The sequence below is a fragment of the Magnolia sinica genome, chromosome 14 (assembly GCF_029962835.1).
Source record: "Magnolia sinica isolate HGM2019 chromosome 14, MsV1, whole genome shotgun sequence".
NCBI lineage: Eukaryota > Viridiplantae > Streptophyta > Magnoliopsida > Magnoliales > Magnoliaceae > Magnolia > Magnolia sinica.
The window spans coordinates 7,904,676-7,925,906 of NC_080586.1; the positions used below are offsets into that span (position 1 = coordinate 7,904,676).

The 21,231-nt window shown below is 41.7% G+C and overlaps 2 protein-coding genes and 1 non-coding gene across 3 annotated transcripts; 1 reads left to right on the top strand and 2 right to left on the bottom strand.

Annotated features, from left to right (window-relative positions):
* Nucleotides 1–1,973: 1,973 nt before the first annotated feature.
* Nucleotides 1,974–6,793, bottom strand: LOC131225445 (peptide chain release factor PrfB2, chloroplastic-like). The gene is made up of 3 exons (XM_058220977.1): nucleotides 6,285–6,793; nucleotides 4,727–4,939; nucleotides 1,974–2,883 (listed from the first exon to the last, which is right to left on the bottom strand). Exons 1-3 carry the CDS (start codon nucleotides 6,690–6,692, stop codon nucleotides 2,653–2,655), a joined length of 852 nt encoding a protein of 283 aa, XP_058076960.1. The 5' UTR covers nucleotides 6,693–6,793; the 3' UTR covers nucleotides 1,974–2,652.
* A 531-nt stretch (nucleotides 6,794–7,324) lies between these two features.
* Nucleotides 7,325–11,811, top strand: LOC131225442 (RNA pseudouridine synthase 1-like). Its single transcript, XM_058220975.1, has 2 exons — nucleotides 7,325–7,935; nucleotides 10,634–11,811. The coding sequence occupies exons 1-2, from the start codon at nucleotides 7,503–7,505 to the stop codon at nucleotides 11,332–11,334; spliced, it is 1,134 nt and encodes a 377-aa protein (XP_058076958.1). The 5' UTR covers nucleotides 7,325–7,502; the 3' UTR covers nucleotides 11,335–11,811.
* A 1,302-nt stretch (nucleotides 11,812–13,113) lies between these two features.
* LOC131226556 (U2 spliceosomal RNA) lies at nucleotides 13,114–13,309 on the bottom strand. Its single transcript, XR_009161930.1, has one exon. It is a non-coding gene; the product is annotated as a U2 spliceosomal RNA (small nuclear RNA).
* Nucleotides 13,310–21,231: the final 7,922 nt, after the last annotated feature.

Genomic DNA, 21,231 nt, shown 5'->3' on the forward strand with positions numbered 1-21,231 from the left:
AGCAGAATTTTGAAGCATATACAAAGCTCGAGTGAACCACACCCCAGGAGACCGTGGGATAATGACATCCACCGTTGAAACTTGTCTAGAGCCCAGAGTGATGTTAATTTGTCATCCAACCCGATAGACATAGATGAAAGTAAAACACAAATATCAACTTGATCCAAATGGCCCCCAAGAAGCTTTCAATGGTAGGCATTCAATTCTCACTATTTCATGTAGTGTGGTCCACTTAACCTTTGGATATGCTTCAATTTTGGACTCGTGCCCTAATATGAGCTAGAAAAATGGATGGACGGTGTAGATACAATACACGCACATCAGGGTGAACCCCCCCAGATGCAATCCACATCTGGGGCTCAAGTGCCCGGTGGGCGTATCCAGCCTATTGCCACCCTAACTGATACATATGCACGGCATTGAATCAAATCATATCATGATGCATGAGGTGGTATTGGCTTATTTTACTTTTACGTAGCGTGATGAATCATGACTGGAATGAGATTGCTTAAGAGCTAAGCAGAACCTTTGAATTCAAGGAAAGTCACAAAGTAGAGGTGGGGTATAGCTTACGCTTCTAGAACTCTGCCCATGCACACCAAAGCACGCGTGTGAGATCCATCAGGTGGGCCAGCTGTTTATTAAATCATCTACTCTAATTACATTCACTTCTCAGGTGGGCTTCAATGTAGAAAAAAATGGATGGTTTGTAATAGGTTTTTGTAAGTGGTACTTTTGTTTTGTGGCAGTGAAGTGACCTGATTTTTGAGCCAGAAGATCTAACTATTGTGGCCCACCTGATATAAAGCTCAGATCTACCGTACGAGTTTCATGCTGGCAGATGGTCTAGTATGGAGATGAGTGGCTATACACGCGTGTTAGCTTAGAAAGCTACAGCCTCACGAGTATTGGTAGATACGGTACCCGTGCACGCGCCTTTATCCGTATCGCACGTGCCTCCGTGACATCAGGTGGGCCCGGGCGCAAGATGAGCAAATGGGAAGCGAATTGCGTGGTGACCCAACACCACACAGCTACGCCATGTGAGGACTCTGTGGGGCCCGCTGTGATGTATGTGTTTTATTCATGCCGTCCATCCATTCTGCGGAACCATTTCAAGATGTGATTCCAAAATTGAAGTAGATCCAACGCTCAAGTAAAGCTGATATTTGTCTTTCCCGTGTATCCAGGACTGTCTGACCTCACAAACAGGTTTGGATGACAAATAAGCATTACTATGGGCCCTAGCTTCAGCTGTGGGTCACTGTTTCCTGTGGTGTGGTCTACTTAAAAGCTTGGGATACACTTCAATTTTGAGACTCATGTTCTAAAATTAGCTGGCAAAATGGATGGACGGCTCAGATAAAACACATGGATCACTATAGGCCCCACAGTGTTGAGGTTGCCACGCAATTGACACGGTTTGTTAATTCCACGTGTATAGAGCGGTACGAATCTACAACCGGGCACACGTGCAAATATGAAATCGTGCGTTCCAAATGGAGCTGTACACGAGTCCAACTTTGGCTCGGCCACTAGCTGACTAGCTTGAACTTCGCTTGCTCCAGTCATTGAGCTTGACTGGCCATCTCGACTTGGTTCAATTAGCAACTCGGCCTATTTTGAGTCAAAATTGAACTTGTGCGGCATTTTCTCAAATACATGGAGTGCACTTTTAAATTCTGGTGGTATGTAAAACAACAATAATGATTTGCATGTATTTCATCAAATACTTAATAAATAACATCAAAATAAAGATACAAGGGTATTTGTTTTATATCCATACTTTTCTCACTACTAATTGACACTTAATTGAGTCCTTTCATCAAATACTTGTGAGCAACGTCAATATGAAATTAATTGAGTCCTTAAACCAGATCATTCTGAGTTCAATTCAAGTTAGGGTCCGATCTGAGTCGAGCCAAAATGGGCTTTCTACACGAATATGTTTCCCGCCAAACCTCTTCCCTTTCATATCCATGACCACTTGGCTAATCTCCTTCAAACTATCAAAACGGATGAACCCCCTTACTACAGCGGACCCCTAAACCCTTGGAATACAAACTTCCCTCACCACTCCATACTTCTTGAAGACCCTCCTAAACTCATACTCCGAACACTCCGGGATCTACTTGGGAAGTTCCTGTAGGGGGGCTTGTCCCTCATACAAAGGCCATTTTTCCTCTTCTCCACCACTCTGCACTGCCACTATCATCGTCTTCCTCTGGAGCTCCAACATCAGCATTCACCTTCTTGCCTCCTCTTCCAGATGATGACAGTCAGCTTCCTCCAGTACGATTTTTTCCCTGAGACCTGAATCCATCTCACTACAAGCTTCCTCCTCTATCCCTGCCCCTTTCTCAACTGTGCCGACTTGATCAGAACTTACTCCTTTCATGGTCACGACTTCACAATCCATCGCAACTCCTCCCTTGACTCTTGTTGCTGGAGCAAGAGAATCCTACCTTCCTTACACGATCACCATCTCCCGAACAAGAGAGAAACATCTCCATGTGATCATCAATCTAATCTAACCAAAGAAAGAAGATGACAGCATATCTTATTTTCATTTGGCTATCATGTACATCTTGGAGAGTATAGGAACAAGTACTGAGAAAGGTGACTGCTGACAAACATGTTATTAGACAAAGGTCATATTTGCAGATGACTCGTTGAGAAAGTACAATATAAGAACCAACTCTGAAATTGAGGGAAACTGACTTCAATCTGTTCCTTCCTGCATTTAAATAGGTTACAACAACATGGAGAAAAAGAAATAACCTCTATAAAGCAAGAACAAGAATCACGATCTCCAGCTAACAATGCCTCAAGTTCTTTCTCCTTCACAATTCTTCTCATCCTCAGTAAAGCTTTCATGGAGTCCTATAAAGAGTAAATAAATAAATGATGAGATGAATATAACAGAAACTATCAGTACGGCATGCTTCAAAATATGCACAATATAAAATCCATAATCAAGTAAATATTTTTTTATGAGAGATAACAACAAATTTTTTAAGAAGCACACCGAAAGGCAAGAAAAGAAAACAACCCGACACAAGTAAAACAAAATTAGACAAACTAACAAAGAAAACAGTGGAAGAATACTCAAACACAATTGATTAAAAGAATGACATAAAATTGAGATGTTCTTTGCCTGATTTGCAAGATAATTTCAAAGTTTTCAGCAACACGATATACTTAGCAAATAGGTTCCACTCAAATTAAGTAACCAATCCTGATTTGGCAGAACTTCCGGATGGACCCTAAGCTCATGATAGATGAAATCACATGCTTATTTCCAAAAAGAGTGTGTTCAACAAAATTGTCCACATCTTCATCTACTTTAGAAGAGAGATGGTGCATGAAGATTGCAGAGGATAGAAGGAGATGAAGCAGAGTAGTTCAGTACTGAAGACGCCTCCAGCCAAAATATTGAAGCTAAATTTTGATGGCAGTTCGCTTGTTAACCTAGGCCCTGCAGGAATTTCCGGCAGGATTCTCAAGAAGGCGAGATTAATCAGGGTCTAACAGGAACCTATTAGGTAGGGATTATAGTTGCACAAAGCGTGAAGCAATACAGAAACAGATTCGGATGCGAGATAGGAAAAATGTCTGTTTCAAAATGTTTTAGGGTATAAACAGGTAGGAAGCGGGAGCCAGAGCACAAGTTTGAAGCACGATTCGAAGTGAGAGGCGCTCCTAGTTTGAAGGATTGAGAAACTAAGGGAGAGGCAGAGAGAAGGGCTCTGTGGATGGGACCACAGAGGTTGCTTGATTGTCCTTCTATCCAATCGTCATCGAAGGGGACTCCACAAACACAATAGAATATGCTCTCTTTTTTTATGGGACTAGAAGTTAGTTGGAAATTCTGAAGTGGATGCCATAGCTAAAGATGGAGTTGAGGGGCTGTGGAGGATAGAAGGAGAAGAAACACGGAGTCCCTCAGTTTGAAAGGTGGCTCTGGCTGAGATGTTGAAGCTTAAATTTAGAAAGCAGTTTGTGTTGTAAGACTCCAATGAGTAGAGATAGGGGGCAGGGGACAGACTCTGCCAATGTGATAAATGTGCTCACAGGTTTCCTCGAAGGACAGCTAATTAGTTTCAAGAGATTAGGAAGCTCGTGGGGATGTTTCTTATCTTCTTCTCAGGCGCCTAAGGAAGGAAATTTTGCAGCAGATGCCTTAATGTTTTTTTTTTTTTTTTTTACACACACCCCACACACTCACGCTAGTGGAATTTCACCACCTATGGGTACTCGAACCCTTGACCGGGTGTTGAAACTCCTTAAAATCTACCACCAGAGCAAAAGTAAGGACCCCAGCAGATGCCTTAGTTGCAGATGGAGGTGAGAGGCCTTTCCTTTTGTTTGGAAATGGTCTGTTATTGTTTTAAAAGAAGCTAGTAATTAATCATGAGGAGAGGGTATTTACTATTGCTCTCTCTTGTTTCGGATTGGGTTGAGAGCTTGGGTAGCTCTTTTTAGTTGTTTTTTGTTTTCCTTCGCTTGTATTTGGCACTACCTCAGCACTTTTTATTCAATGAAAGTTCTTGTTAATTTTCGCACGCATGCACGCACATCAAAATTTTTCACAAAGTGCAAATACGGCATTGATTTTTACTCATTGTCAGCATTTGCTCCATTTTTCTGCCAAAACATAACACCTGCTAAAACCTGAGATGGGAAGCAGACGAAATACATGCCTAGAATAGAAGTGAGTGCCCACCGATTCCAGTTCTCTATCATTCTCTTCACGTGCAAGCTTCAGCATATCAATGTGGTCAAGCAGTTCTTGCTCGAATCCATTCACCTCTTTCATCTTGCCCATATACATCCCATGCTCACGACTAACCCTCCCAGCATAAACAGGGTCATCCCAAAGGTCTGATTTGTTCAACTGTGCAGACAGCTGTTCCACCCTGAGTATCATCTTTCTCCACTGTTGACATAAAAATATACATTTTAAATTAAAACCATGGACATGAGCCATGAAGATGCATAATACTCATGTGAAATGGAAACTTCCATGGATTTAAGATAGATGCAGCGAATTCAATTTCAGGAAAATTGAAGGTAAAGATGGTGGTGCATGGTGAAATAGAAAATAAGTTTTCTCATATGCGTGCTGCAGAAAAATAGGAAGTTTCACCACAGTCATGTTCCCAGGTGGGCCCACCATGGATGACCCACTATCAGAAAACGGAATGTTTTGACACTGACCACTATAATATAATAGGATGTGTTTATCTTCTAGACCAAACCTACCATATGATTGGTGGACTTTTCTCTACCAATGCTAAATGTTTCCAATATTCTTTCCTGCCATATTGATCTACAGGTCCCCGTTCAGATGGTTGAGGCTGTCCAACCATAAGAGTTTTCTGGAATGGACGATCCGCAGTGGGGCCTGCCATATCAGTAATTCTGATCACCGACTACTGTGCCATATGCCAATTTTTTGTGCAAAGCAAAAGACCATTAAATTGGTGAGTTGGGTGGAGGTTTGATTCCCTCAAAAAAAAAAGAAAAAGGAAGCACCTTGTTGTGCTTGATTGAAAGGAACGGCAACCATCTGTTCAAACAAGCAAAAATGCCAGCAGTGCTCACATTTCTGTAAAACTGATGATATTAATCTGGCGAGAAACATCAGGGGACAAGCCATGCCCCACTAACACCAATCAGCTGATCCTATCCATCCAATGGAAAATAGACAATTACATCCAATGATCAACATTTACTTGATGCACGCTTGTATGGTTATTAGGATCATCTAACGTAGCAAATTCCAGGGATATTTCCATCCACCATGGGGCCCACCACGTCATCAATTAGGATCAACAAAAGGTGCCCCCCATATGATCAAACATCATACAACATAATCGCCTAAATTTTATTTTATTTTTTTAAAGGTAAATTCAAGAATTCCATCGAACAGGTAGCATGCACTAATATCATCATCTAATGTAACATATTCTAGGGATATTTCCATCCACCATGGGGCCCACCACGTGATCGATTAGGATCAACAAAAGGTGCCTACCACATGATCAAACATCATACATTATAATCGCCTAAAAATTGGTTATAAAAAAGGTAAATTCAAGAAATTACATAGAACAGGTAGCGTGCAGTGCACCAATATCCATATATAAATCCATACACGACCTCAAAACTCATTTCCTTGAGAAGTAAATCATACTCATTTCATACCGATGACGGAATAACACAAAGATAAATGCCAGCAATGCAACAAAGAAAGAAACAAAAGCCTATGATCGACGGACCTGCAACCGCTTCTTGATCAGCTGAATCGACTGAGCAATCGCGGCCGAGTGGCTCTTCCAATCGCTCTCGTTCTCATCGAGTATGGGCCATGACCGGGCCACGATGTCATCGACAGTCAGACCGTCGGATGTTCTGAGCTCGGAGATCGCCTGGGAACCGAAGGAACGGATACCGGGGCTTTGATGAGAAGAGCTTGGTATTTTCCTAATTTGGAGGGTTTTGGAGGGCGTCTGAGAAATGGTAACGTCAGATTGGATTTTTCGGTGCGAGTCGGAATGCGGAGGTTGCGAGTACGAGTGTGGTGTGGAGAGAGGAGGAGAGGAGAGGAAGAGGATGGGGATTCTGAAGTTCCGAGGGAGAAATGAGGGTATTCTGGGAATTGATTTTCTGAGGAGGAAGAATCCCATTTCCAAGCGTGGTAGGGTTTTACTGGTTTTTTGTTCTTCTGCGGGGGCATTTTCAACATCGGAGGCTTAAAAGAAGGGCATTTTCGTCATTTGATTATTTTGGTATTCTTGTAATTTAGGGGGAACGGGTATCTTGGTCATTTTAGGAAGAAAAGCAGTCCACGCTGAAAAAGCTGTGGGGCCCACCGTGATGTTTTCATAAGATCCACTCCGGTCATCAATTGAGCTAGATCATACTAAGATTTCAGCCGAAGAATAAACCCTAGTGGGCCATATCACGGGGAAAAAATGGGCATGGGAGACCTACCGTTGAAACCTTCTTGGAGCCCACCTCATTTTTGGATCAGGCTTATATTTGGATTTTACCTTCATCCTGGTGGGACTCACGTTATGAACGGGTTGGATGGAATGTAAGCATCACAGTGGGCCCCTGGAAGGTTTCAATGGTGGGTATAGCCTCCCCACTGTTCCATGTGCTGTGGTCCACTTCAGTTTTGAATGGGCCTGATTTTCGGGTTTACAATCTAACATAGGCTTTCGGAAATGATGGACGGATTGGATGTTACACACACGCATTACGCGGGGCCCCACATGGTTTTTTGTGGCACGAGATGAGAGGTTCCGAACAGTTAGGATACTCCAACTAGCGCAATGAGTGTGAACGGTTTGGATCATAGTACTACCCCACCTTTCAAATCTTGTGATCCTCAAAACATCTCGTCCGTCCACACGTGAGTGTGAACCAAATGACGAAACTACCCTACCTCATCTCATAAACTCCTCTTCAAACCCTTGATTTACTTCTACAAAATGACCAAAACACCCTTACCATTCCCCCTCTGCTCTCATCTCCTCCCTTATAATTGTCTCCTCCTCACTCCTTCCCCAACGTCCATCAAATCGTCCGCCGTCCGATTCCTCTGCAGACCCTCGTCTCTCCCGATCATGGCAGAGAAAACCCAATTCGATTCTACCGAAATTGGCCCTCCAAACGCCTCCAAAACCCAAAATTTCCCCACCCCGTTGTCCCCGCCTCTGCCGCCGATATCGAAACAGATAGAACTGCAGAGAGCCATGACAGCATCTTCAAAATCCAGCCTTTTCTCTCTCTCCAGAAGCGGAATCGTCTTCGAGGACGAGTCGCTGATTGTCGTTAACAAGCCTTCAGGAATTTACTGCGAGAGCGTCTTGTCTTCGGCCCGCCAATTTCTCAATGAATCTTCTTTGGGATCGACTGATGTCGGTGAGCTTCGACTTCACTTCTTCAGCTTCTTTTTGAAGTTTCGGATTCTACAAACTTGTGATTCGGCCTTGACTCACCGAGTTTACTCTGTCAATCTGAGAGTAGTTTTTATTGGATCAAATCAGAAAATGTAGGAAGAACATAGAATGTGATTTAAATTTTTTTTTAAAATAATAATAATAATAATAAATAAAAATCCAATTTGATGGTAATGTAGAAAGCTCAATGTCTTGTTTGAGTGGACCGGACCCCACAAAAATGTTGGCGTAGGATGAAATCACTACCTTCCATTCTTGAGAAAGGATGGCTGTCGTCAGTGTACAGCCACCAATCTCTAGAAGTTGAATGTGGGTAACTGATCTGCAAAATTGCAATACAATCAGTGTGGGGTGGATATGAAATTCATTAATCTTTTGAGGTTTGCTAGCCCCAAATGCACCTCTTCATGTGGCTACAGGTGCCAATGACATACGAGCCAGCATCGGGGGCGGTAGCCACCATGTAGATCATCCGGCTAACAACTCAGGCCAGTCAACCATCGAGTAGTCCACACATGAACAAAAACAATGGGTCGTGACAGACTTGCAAGTTTTTTTCCAGACCATACATTGTCTTCTTCATGTGTGGCCCATTTGATAGCAGTCCTGCATGAATTTTAGGCCAGATGATTTACATGGACAGCCTTGGGTGCCATGCTTACATGCCAGGTTGGCACACGTAGCTATCTCTAGAGGTGTGTGGATGGGAACATTGGGTCATGGAGCCAAATCCGTTGGTATGGAATATTTTCTTTTCCAAGTGAAATCCCCTAATTCTTACAATTTTTACTAAATACTTTTACTGTAAATTTTTATGGTATCTGATGAACAGTTATTATTCCTAATTTTGGATTGTGAAATGCATACATATGCAATATTGTCAAACAGAAAAACACCACAATCAAGGAAGGAGTCAAGCACGTACTGTGAACCATGATGATCCAATGATGCACAGCACACTTCTATGCTCCTGAGCTTGATGATGAACGGCCTTGATCAACAGTCCATGCCTCATAGGGTGCAAATGACTTAGGCTCACCTTCTTCCCAATTCTCACTTTTGGTGTGTGCTAGAGATGGGTAGCTCCAGACGTTTTGAGCTGGCGTGGGGAGGGCCAAGAGTGTTTCTTATTTATAGGCGTTGGTTGTCCCCTACCATCATAGAAACCAACTCTCACTACGACTCTCTTTCTTTACTCACACTAACCTCTTTCATGATAGATTTCCCAACATTATAAGGCTTTGATGACCAAGTGGCCAAATTTTCCTAAACACCAAGGAACCCATGTGCAGGCAGGCCATCATGATCTGGGTAAGCTAACACTTGCAGCACTAAATTGAGTGTTGTATGTGGCTTTTCCCATGTTGCTGGTGAACGACTTGGATATCATGTCTCCTTTTGATATCAAAATTGCGAACATTGGTATGGTTGTGGATCCTATTTCGAGTGTTTGGGTGACATGATTTTTATCTAATCGGTTTCATAAATAATGAGATAAAAATGCCTTCTTATATACTTTGTGAGTTGTGACAAAAGATAAATGAGATATCCTCTCGTGATTGTTTATGAGTTTTGGAAACTTGGGTGCTCTGGTTTTCAACTTTTCCAATACACGGCTTGCTTGAATAGATCCCAACATAATGCAGTGTGATACCTTGAAACTTTATCCATTGGAATTAGTTTTTTTTTCTTTTCAATGACCCAAACTGTTTGTGTGACAAGGCTCGCCTTAGATGGGGATTACCAAAAAATTTGTCAAATCAAATCATTCAACTCTTTGATTACACGAAGGTTATGGTGACACTCCATTTTCAAAGCAAAAGACCCAAATTTCAAATAGCTCAAATAATCCAATTTAAAGATTATATGTGTTGCCTATCCACCATACAAGTTGGGGCTCATCATATAAATGGTTTGGATCATGGAAAGACAATCCAGATTCAAAGGCTAAATTCCCGACATATCACATTGCAACATGCAGATGTATTTGAGCAGACATCTTCCAATACTTGATCAGTTTTATCATCGGCCAGTTGAGTTTTCTAGGCACTCTATTGAGTTTTCATATCATCAAGAATTTTTTCATTGATATTCGCCAATTTGGAAGATATCTATTTCGGATGAGTAGAGCCAATGAATAAAACAAAGAGTTCTTCACCATGAACTTTGTACCGCACACATCACTTATATGGGCCCCAGCTTGGTACAGGACACTTCCATCAGCGGGTGGGTTAGCATCTATAATTCCCTTTGTCGAGGGAAGTTAAGCCGGTCCTGAGGCTCTGAATAGACCAAGTTATCACTTCTTCTTTTTTCTTTTTTTTTTACAGACACACACACACCCCACACACTCACGCTGGTGGAATTTCACCACCTATGGGTACTCGAACCCTTGACCAGGAGTTGAAACTCCTGAGAGTCTACCACCCGGGCAAGATTAAGGACCCAGACCAAGTTATCACTTGAGTCACCTGAGCCACGTTCAGATCTAGTTGACTCAGTGAGTTTTTCGAGTATTCAAGGCCCAAACTGCTACCATATTTGAGCCATCTCTGAGTTCCTGGTTTAATGTAAACTGTTCAACAATAATGATATAGTGCTGTACCATCATGTAGTCCTGATTTTTTTCATTTTTTTTTTTTCATTTTTGTAAATTGCAGGAATAGAAATCACTCCACTAGAGCTTCATCTTGCAAACAGGCTTGATCGTGACACAAGCGGCCTAATGATTATAACCAAATCACATAAAGTGGCAGCCAAACTTGTTAAGGCATTCACAGATCACAGTGTGAAGAAAACATACCTTGCTCTGTGCGTTGGGCCCACTCCCAAATGGGACAAGATCAACATAAAATCAGGCCATGGGAGATCGAAATTTGGTGTATGGCGTGTGTACACATCGTCAGACGTTGGCCGATCACTTCCAGGTGGCTTAGTAGTCAAAGACATGGCAACTTCCTTTGAAATCATATCAGTAAATAGGCAAGGAAGCTTCAAAGAGCCGACCAAGTTCTCAACAGATGAAAATCCTGGAATGGAATCAGTGGTTGTTGAAGATCAAGGGACGACAAGGATCGAAGTGGGTGATGAAAACAATGGTGAGATTTTGATTAGAGCCTATCCCAAGAGTGGACGAACACATCAGATTCGCTTGCACTGTCAATACCTTGGAATACCCATAAGGGGTGATGTGAAGTATGAAGGTGTTTATGAATGGAGGGGGAATGCATATGACACTCATGCCCTCCATGCCGAGAGCTTGGAATTCGATCACCCCATTACCGGCGTTCCCGTTGAATTCCGTGCACCTATCCCCATATGGGCAAGCGAGGCATGCCAAGGGATGGTACAAGGCACATGACATGTTACTCATGTTGGAGATTTGGACCTTGTTGGGCACAAGGCATCCAATGGTTTCTTTCATTTCCTTCTTTGACTAAAGAGCTGGATTCTGCACCTGGAGGCATCACTGCCTGATTGCTGCATCTTTGAGCATTGATCGGTGAGAGAAATTAGTTCTGAGACTTTTATTCAGTACATACAGACCATGGTTCAGTGATTTGGACAGTTGAGCTGATGAGCTCTGCCGTGGACCACCTATTTTTGGCGTCCTATGAATTGGATTATAGGCAGTTCTAAAAGAAATACAGCAGTGCTCCATGTTTGAAGGATGGAAGGCCAAAGAAGTCTGGGATCTCCAAATATGGGAGATGGGGCAGCTCCTATCCATCGGCCCATGTTCCAAAATTAGAGTTGACCTATATTTCATCTTGCTAATTGAAATTTGCTTGGTAGAACATTCAAAGGGCTTATTTACGAGCACTTCAGAGAATCTTCAAGAGCTTCATGCTGCCATGCATGGATTGCCAGTAGCAGATTGCTATGCACGTCTCTTTTCCAAAGGAATGGGATTTCACTGCCCATGGATACTCGAACCCTTGACCGGGTGTTGAAACTCCCAAGATTCTACCACCCATGCAAGAGCAAGGATCCTATTTAGACACACTTAGATGCATTTAAATGCACTAAGATGCACTTAAACGCACTTCAAAACACTTAGTATCATACAAAGCTTTCTTATGAATTCAGCCTCCATTTTTCTCTTTTCATGGAGTGGTACGTTGTGAATGAGGAACTATGGTTGAGAAGGCTTCCACAGTAAGAAATCTAATGAAATAAAATCTCATTGCAGCTTAGATTATATTTGATACGCTTTTGTAATTTGGTTGACCACGTACCCTTTTTTTTCCTACCGTTGCTTTGTCGCACACCATTCCTATTTGATTTGGGTATGTCATACCATTTGTCTTACTGTCAGTGTCGTCTACCATTTGCCAGACATCCACATTGGAAGTGCAACAGTGGTTTTAAACCATCCATTCTTTTCACACAGTGGCCCACCTGATGAGTTTACACTATCTCTTAAGAGTGGTGTGCGACCGGCACTATTCAAGTTTCCAAGTCATGTGGCACGCTTGTTTTGTAGATGAGAAGGATCTACGTTGAGCTATCAAAGCTCATGAATAAAATTGGGGAGTAGCCATGAGCTTCGTGTACACCAGGCCAGTAACACTCAAGACCTGATCCCAAAAATTGGTTTTGCCAGATGAAAATAGACCAGATCCTTATTAACCAGATGGATCCCTGGATAGGGATCAGGTGGGCCATACATGCACAAATAAATGGTCATTTAGGTAAACTGAAAACTAAGGTCTCCCTGCAAAGCGCATGTGTTGCCTACCAGATGATTGGACCAGCATGTGTAGAGATTAGAACATAAGTACAAATGCAGTCGGCCGGGTTGGGTCAGGGCTAAAAGGACCCGTATCAGCTCAGCCCAAAAGCCTATCTGGCCTCGAGTACGTTGGGATGATCTAAAGTCTATCTGGCCTTGAGTACGTTGGAATGATCTCATTGACGCTAGCAAAAATAGACGATTTCCATAAAATCAGATGCCCATGATTTGTTTGAAACATGATAGAACTCTGGGACATTTCTTCCTGTGGTAAAGGACCACTATTCCCAATTTATATTTTATCGGCAATGGGAGACTAGCAAAATGCTGATTTTTCTTCATCGGGCATTCTATATCTGATCAGAAATTAAGTGAGCCACCATTCAAATTTTAGATTTGTTTTGGGAGGGGTGCGCCTGGCCCATGTCATAGTGCAACACATGGGCGATGCTTGAGAGCCCCAGCAGCAAGCTACTGTGGTGGGCCCTCCCCCACAAGAAATTAATTTAATATCATGTGACCCGATGGGCCACGTATCAGATATTAAACTGATAAGAACAGATACTACACTTGATCTTAGCCAAAAGGCCGAGAAAGGTATGCTTTCTTTATTCACTTCATTCCCTTCTTGTATTGCTTCTCATCCCTTGCAAGTCCTTCTCTCAGTCGATGTGGGATCTTATAGCTCTCTCTTTACTTCCTTCTCCACGGAAAGCATCCATGTAGCTGGCCCACTCGATTGTACGGTGAAGATAAACGCGCCGGTTATCTCTTTTGGCCGTTGCCCGCCCGATGATCCAGACAGCTGATTTTTGTGGGCCTCACCATTTTCAAGTTGAGAATCTTGGGACCCACCTGATGACTGCCCCAAATATCACACACCTGTGCCATGTTGGTGTGCGTGCCATATATCATTTTTCCCACTCTCTCCTCATTTAAAACATTGCTTCGTGATCATAGCCTCCCAAATGGTGGGCCTCTTTAATTCCAGCGGCATCGAGCAATGTTGCAGAGATATGCATGTATTCACCTCTAATAACAGTATTGCATTGAGTTCTTTCACGCTGCACGTGTACGATTGATAGAATATCTTTTTTTAAGCTATACATTTTATGGGCCAGCAATCCCTTGGCGAGGATTATCTAAAAAACAGGAGTTTGCTTGAAACAGCCGTAGTGGGGCCCACAGACTGAGGTTGGTTTTGGTCACTAAGGGTTAAGGCCCACCAACAGAAAAGCTCTTCACTATACGCCCAACTCCCACGCCTAAAAAAAAGAAAAGGACAGTTATGTGGCCCACCTTGTTGTATATATAAATCCACCTGCTTTTTACGCATGCTCTGTGGGACCACTATGTTGTTTGTATTAAATCCACTCCGTCCATCATGTGAGAAGCGTTATTTGAACCATACATTAAAAAATAAAAATAAAAATTAAAAAAATAAAAAACACTGGGCCTAAAAGCTTAAATGAGCTACACAAACGGGACTTTTGCTTAGCCCGGCTGACTTTTGAACGAGGGGATTTTTGCTTCTTTTTTTTTGGATTCAATTCATTTCATCCCAGTGAGTTGCACCTGATCAACGGGTATGATGAAAATACAACCATTGTGTAAAAAAAAAATTGTTGGAATCTCATCTCCATCCTTCCCTGACGTGTGGCCCACTCAAGTTGTGAATCTCCTTCATTTCCTCCGTTCAAGATAGAAACTGATTGACGGAGTGGATGGTAAGTCTTAGAGCGCTTGCATGTTTGGCCGGACGGATCCCATGGGATGAGGAGGGATGGGATGATAAAATCTCAGGATATGCCAAATGAGTCAAACAGACCTGATGAGCTTGTCGCACGATATAGCAAACCCATGGATCATCACCATCATTACTTTAAAATTGATCTCATCTCTCTTAGTTCCGTCCAATCATACCTAGGGCATGTTTGGTTGGACGGATTGGATGGGATTGAAAAGTAAAATCTCGGTATATGGCGGGCGTGCGAAACAGGTGAACTTGTCCCGGGATATAGCAACCATGGATCTTAAACCAATTTACCGAAACCACCATCATTACCTTAAAACGCATCCCATCCCTCCTAGTCCCTCTTCATCCGCCCGGCCAAACAGGCCCTAAAACAGGTGTTGAAAGGATCGGGTCCGAACTCATGGGATTGGACATATTCCCTACTTTGAAGGGCGTGCTAAAGGGGGAGGGAGCTTTAATACTCTGGCAAAGCGCGGTGCTTATACGCAGGCACTAAACACTTGCCATAAAATTAACTCAATCTAGACCATTCAATTTGTGGCTTGGACTATAAACCAGAGTCATACCGTTTTAACAACTATGCTGGCCTATTGACGGACATTCAATGGACGGTTGAAATTAAGAAAAAACAATCCAATGGTTAATTTTTTTTGGTTACAATTACTGCACCAGCCTGTGGTGACCACCATTCTCGATGGGTTAACTCGTTCAATTTTTTGAATGCCAGCGTATCAACATATTCAGCCAGAGTATTAACCAACTCACGCAAAAAACGAAACGAAACAATAACGGACCCGGATTTCCTGCTAAAGCCCCTTGCATAAAGTTCCTGCTCTGAGAACTTATGGGGCCCACTGTGCTGTTTGTGGGAAATCCACTCCGTCCATCTGTTTTGTTAGCTCATTTTAGGATACGACGCTAAAAATGAGCCGGATCCAATACTTAAGTGAGCCGAAAACGTGAGAATTGAATGTCCTTAGATGAAATATTTGTGGGGCCACATAAGTTTTGAATCATTCTAATATTTGTGCTTTCAGTTCATCCCAATAGGGACAACGTTATGAACGGTATGAATGGCAAGTAAACATCACTGTGGACCTAGGAAAGTTTTAACGGTAGAAATTTCCTTAACCACATTTTCCTTTAGTACGAACCACCTGATTCTTGGATCATGTTTACTTTTGGTCTGGCATACTAAAATGGGCTCATAAAACGGATGAACGGTATGGATTTCTCACAAACATCACGTTGGCCCCACCTAGCTTTTGCAGTAAATCCACGTCCAACAATATAACAGCCCCGGCCCACCGTAAAGCACGTCGGCGCATCACAGTACGTCGCATCGAACAACAAGCGAACGAAAGAGGGAGAACTGAGTAAAACTCTGTGGGCCCACCGTGGATGTATGGGTCTTATCCACGCCGTTCATCCATTTTTGCAGTTCATGTTAGATCATAAATCCAAAATCGAAGCATATCCAAAGCTAAAGGAGACCACACCACAAGATACAGTAGGGATAATGATGTCCGTCCACGTAAGCTTTGGATGTTTTGAGATGTGGGTCCACTCAACGGACTATGATTTCGGTGCCCGGTGCTAACTTGCGCCGTGTGGACCGCATCTTTAGGTGGCGTTGGGAGTTGGGAGGTTTGGTCTGATTTGAATAAGCTCGGCCATCGATGCAGTATGCTTAAAAGAAGCAATGTTGACGTCATCTTCTCGTTTATGGCATGACACGTATGATCTACCTGGCTCATCGGACGCGTGCCCTCATCAGATAACGCCACGTCAGATCCTCCTCTCCGCACATCAAGTTTATCTCCTTATCCACGCCCCTTTTCTGATCTGATTTTCGGGCTTTTGCAGACTTTCCATCGAATCCTCTACACCAGTCGTAGATAGAATTTTGTGCAGCTAGCCGGGTACGGAGCCTGCCGTAGAGTTTCATGTCATCCAAACCGTTCATCAGTGTCATCCTGTCATTAAAAGGAGATTTATAAAAAAATAGCCCTATCTGATAATCATATGAGCAGTAAAGTATAAAAAAAATAGAAAACCACTCAAAAACTTGAAAATGAAAATTCGATAAATGGATCTGCCTGATTTCTATAATGTACAATTTTCAAGCTGTGCAGACCCTTATTAACGGATTCGATTTCATAAATGGGCAACGGTGGGTCCCACAGGCTGCTATTTGAACGAAATTCTCCACTGCGACTGTTGCAGAGGTGGCCACTGCGACTGTTGCAGAGGAGCCACTCTCCTATGGACGAACGATTCAGTTTCCAAGGATTTATTTGATAAGAACTCGGCAGAATGTGATTCTTCCTACTCATGCACTTAAAATCATGCTCCTGGTATCCGTATGACTCAAATTGAACCGTCCAAATCATGGAGCCCTTTATGTGTTGGTCCAATCAATAAAAATGAGATTGATTGAATGATCTTAGGCTATGATGAAGAAAAGTTCACATGCTCAATCTGGACCATTGATGCTTTGCGTTTTCACCATCATTAGATAACGATCGTCGGCCAGTCATTACAGTACTTTTTATTTTTAAACAATTGACACATTTGAAGTATGTCCCAGATCAACGCGTGCATTTTCTGCTGCATGCGTGCAAAGCATCGGACTCTTTGTCCGAAATCCTATCCCAATCACAAATGTGAGGCAACTCATCCACCGTACCGCATGCATTTACCGTACCGACCTGGCTGGTGTGTTACGTGTCGTGCAAAGACGATCGGTGACGCTACTCAACTCCACGATAATGTATTTATTATATCCACACCTTTCATCCATTTGTCGAGATCATTTTAAAGCATTAACCAAAAAATGTATCGTATCCAAAGCTTAAGTGGACCACACCACAAATAGTTGAGACAATGATACTCACTGATAAAAGATTCATGAGGGTGCACCGTAGCATTTAGTTTACAAGGCCACACAGAGCTAGATGAAGAGAAAATTTAATTATTATACGGATTCAAAACTTACGTGGCCCCAAACGTATTTCAATGGTAGACATTTAATTTCCCATTTTTTTTTTTTTGTAGTAGGGTCCACTTGATCTTCATGTCTGTCCTATTCACCTTACAACGAGCTCATAAAATGATAGTACGAACTGATGTAATCCATATCTAATGGTGAGACTAATAGAACTTGGTGACATCAACATACCGTTTAAGTGGGCCGTGTGTGTGGTACAACAGCTAATCCCCTTCGAGACAATTATTACTGTCAGTTTAACACGATGAAATAAAATTATTATTATTTTTTCTATAGGATTTGTTTAGTTAGTTGTAAATAAATATAAATAGTAATAAATAAGTAATGATAAATTTAGTATTTGATAATATTGGTGCTACGGTGTTAAGAATTTGGCTATACATGAGCCAAGTTAGCTTGAAAAGTTAGCTCGACTTGGCTGACCCATCTCATTTTGAAGACAAGTCGCGTTCAAACATAGTAAAGCTTAACTCAGTGTCTGGCCGACTTGTCTCAGTCGTACCCCGTACACTTGCCCGAGCTCTCTCTCTCTCTCTCTCTCTCTCTCTCTCTCTCTCTCTCTCAGCATCGACAAGAAGGTACCCTCTATGACTCTATTTGATTATATATATAATATTAATTAATTAATTAATTGAATATTTGATTTATTGGGTTGAGTCAGGTGCGGGTTGATCAGGTTGGGAGTAGACTCGACTCGATTCGAGATAAGCTCACCTCAACTTGAACCACTAGCTCACTTCAAGCTCGTCTCGAAAGGTTCGGTAAAAATGGTAAGCTCCGATGGTAAGCTTGAGGCCGAGCTCGAGCTCAAACTCGAACTCAAAGAGAGCACGAATGAACCAAACCAAGCTTGACCCACCTCGACCTGACTCGGCTCAATATACAGCCCTAGTTAAGAAATATGTCAGGGATTGCTCAAATAAATTTAATGGGCCTTATCATAATGCATATGTTTCATTTATGTTGTATTTATTTTGTTGTATCTTTTAAGGCATGAGCCAAATAAATGAGTTAGACCTAAAATTTTTATATCCCACAAAAAGTTTTCAAAGGAAAGTGCTCAATCCTATGGTGGTGCAGCCCACCAAAGCTTTGGATTTGTTTTATCTTTAGACTAGCTCATGTCTTAAAATGATTTTAAAAAATGAATGAACGAAATGAATATAACATATACATCATATTAGGGTCCACTTGTTATAGGGTTGAGTTTTGCTCAAATTTTAAGGTAAAATTTTCTCATCATGCACTTGTTATGATTACTTACTCACAATCCATTAGAGCCTAACTTTAATGTCAGACAATCATATTTATAGACTGAGGTGTGTGTTTAAATTCAAAATTTATGTGAATGTAATACAAAATTGTAATGATTACAAATTCATTTTTTTACCTCTAAAAATATCTATATTTAATCATTGATTCACATCTTAAGTATTATAAAATTATAATGATGGTGTTTTATATTACATTATTGGGACAATGTATAATCCAAACAGGACTTAAATATATCAATTTTCTAACATAAATCTAATAAAAATAAAAATCATTGGTTGGATTCAACCTATCCAATACCATTAGATAGCACTTGATTATCTTGTAATAGTTTTTTATATTTTAGTTATGGGAACTTTGTGAGCTCATTGCCGGTTTCTTATTTGAATAAAGAAGGGCTATGCTATGTTGGCAATCGCCTGTACCATAACTTTAAACAATATGACAAAGGACCGGGAAAAGGCTAAAAGGACTTATATATAGTGAGAAAAGACTGAATGACTTATGATCTAATGAAAAAAGTAACTTTTAATTGATTAGAATAATAAAATAGGATTCATATGGCCAACTTGGATTAATTAGGATAAGGCTAAAATGGTGATGATAATAAATTGAAAAATTAAAGGTTATATTTTCTATCACAAAGACATTCATGGTTTTTAAATATTTTCACAGGATTGAAACTAAGAACTGTAACAATCAAAATAATAATAATCAAGCTAAAAGACACACCACATCATGATTAAAGTATGAAAATGAAATTTACAGAAATAAAATTAAGTGTTGTAGAGGCACAAATCACATTTTTTAGTATTTTGCAAATTAAAAGTCGTAATTATTATTATTCTTAATTATTCATTGATTGGAATATAACACCTTGCCTAATTATTAATCGGGCTCGATTTACCATCCAAATCCACACCCACATTCATCAAACCCATGTCCACGATTGTGTGTTGAGTAAACTATGTAGGGCCACCATGATGTATGTGTCATTATCCACGTCGTCCATTTGATTTTTCCAGTTTATTTCAGGGCATGAGTCGAAATTTGAAGCATATACAAAGCTCGAGTGAACCACACCCCAGGAGACCGTGGGATAATGACATCCACCGTTGAAACTTGTCTAGAGCCCAGAGTGATGATAATTTGTCATCCAACCCGATAGACATAGATGAAAGGAAAACACAAATATCAACTTGATCCAAATGGCCCCCAAGAAGCTTTCAATGGTAGGCATTCAATTCTCACTATTTCATGTGGTGTGGTCCACTTAACATTTGGATATGCTTCAATTTTGGACTCGTACCCTAATATGAGCTAGAAAAATGGATGGACGGTGTAGATGCAATACACGCACATCAGGGTGAACCCCCCCAGATGCAATCCACATCCGGGGCTCAAGTGCCCGGTGGGCGTATCCAGCCCATTGCCACCCTAACTGATACATATGCACGGCATTGAATCAAACCATATCATGATGCATGAGGTGGTATTGGCTTATTTTACTTTTACGTAGCGTGATGAATCATGACTGGAATGAGATTGCTTAAGAGCTAAGCAGAACCTTTGAATTCAAGGAAAGTCACAAAGTAGAGGTGGGGTATAGCTTACGCTTCTAGAAGTCTGCCCATGGACACCAAAGCACGCGTGTGAGATCCATCAGGTGGGCCAGCTGTTTATTAAATCATCCAATCTAAGTACATTCACTCCTCAGGTGGGCTACAATGTAGAAAAAAATGGATGGTTTGTAATAGGTTTTTGTAAGTGGTACTTTTGTTTTGTGGCAGTGAAGTGACCTGATTTTTGAGCCAGAAGATCTAAGTATTGTGGCCCACTTGATATAAAGCTCAGATCTAGCGTACGAGTTTCATGCTGGCAGATGGTCTAGTATGGAGATGAGTGGTTATACACGCGTGTTAGCTTAGAAAGCTACAGCCTCACGAGTATTGGCAGATAAGGTACCCGTGCACGCGCCTTTATCCGTATCGCACGTGCCTCCGTGACATGAGGTGGGCCCGGGCGCAAGATGAGCAAATGGAAAGCGAATTGCGTGGCGACCCAACCCCACACAGCTACGCGAGGTGAGGACTCTGTGGGACCCGCTGTGATGTTTGTGTTTTATCCATGCCGCCCATCCATTTTGCGGAATCATTTGATTCCAAAATTGAAGTAGATCCAACGCTCAAGTGGACCACTTCGCAAGGAACAGTGGGAAAGATGATATTTGTCTTTCCCGTGTATCCAGGTCTGTCTGACCTTACAAACAGGTTTGGATGACAAATAAACATTACTATGGGCCCTAGGTTCAGCTGTGGGTCACTGTTTCCTGTCCTGTGGTCCACTCAAAAGCTTGGGATACACTTCAATTTTGAGACTCATGTTCTAAAATTAGCTGGCAAAATGGATGGATGGCTCAGATAAAACACATAGCTCACTATAGGCCCCACACTATTGAGGTTGCCACGCAATTGACATGGTTTGT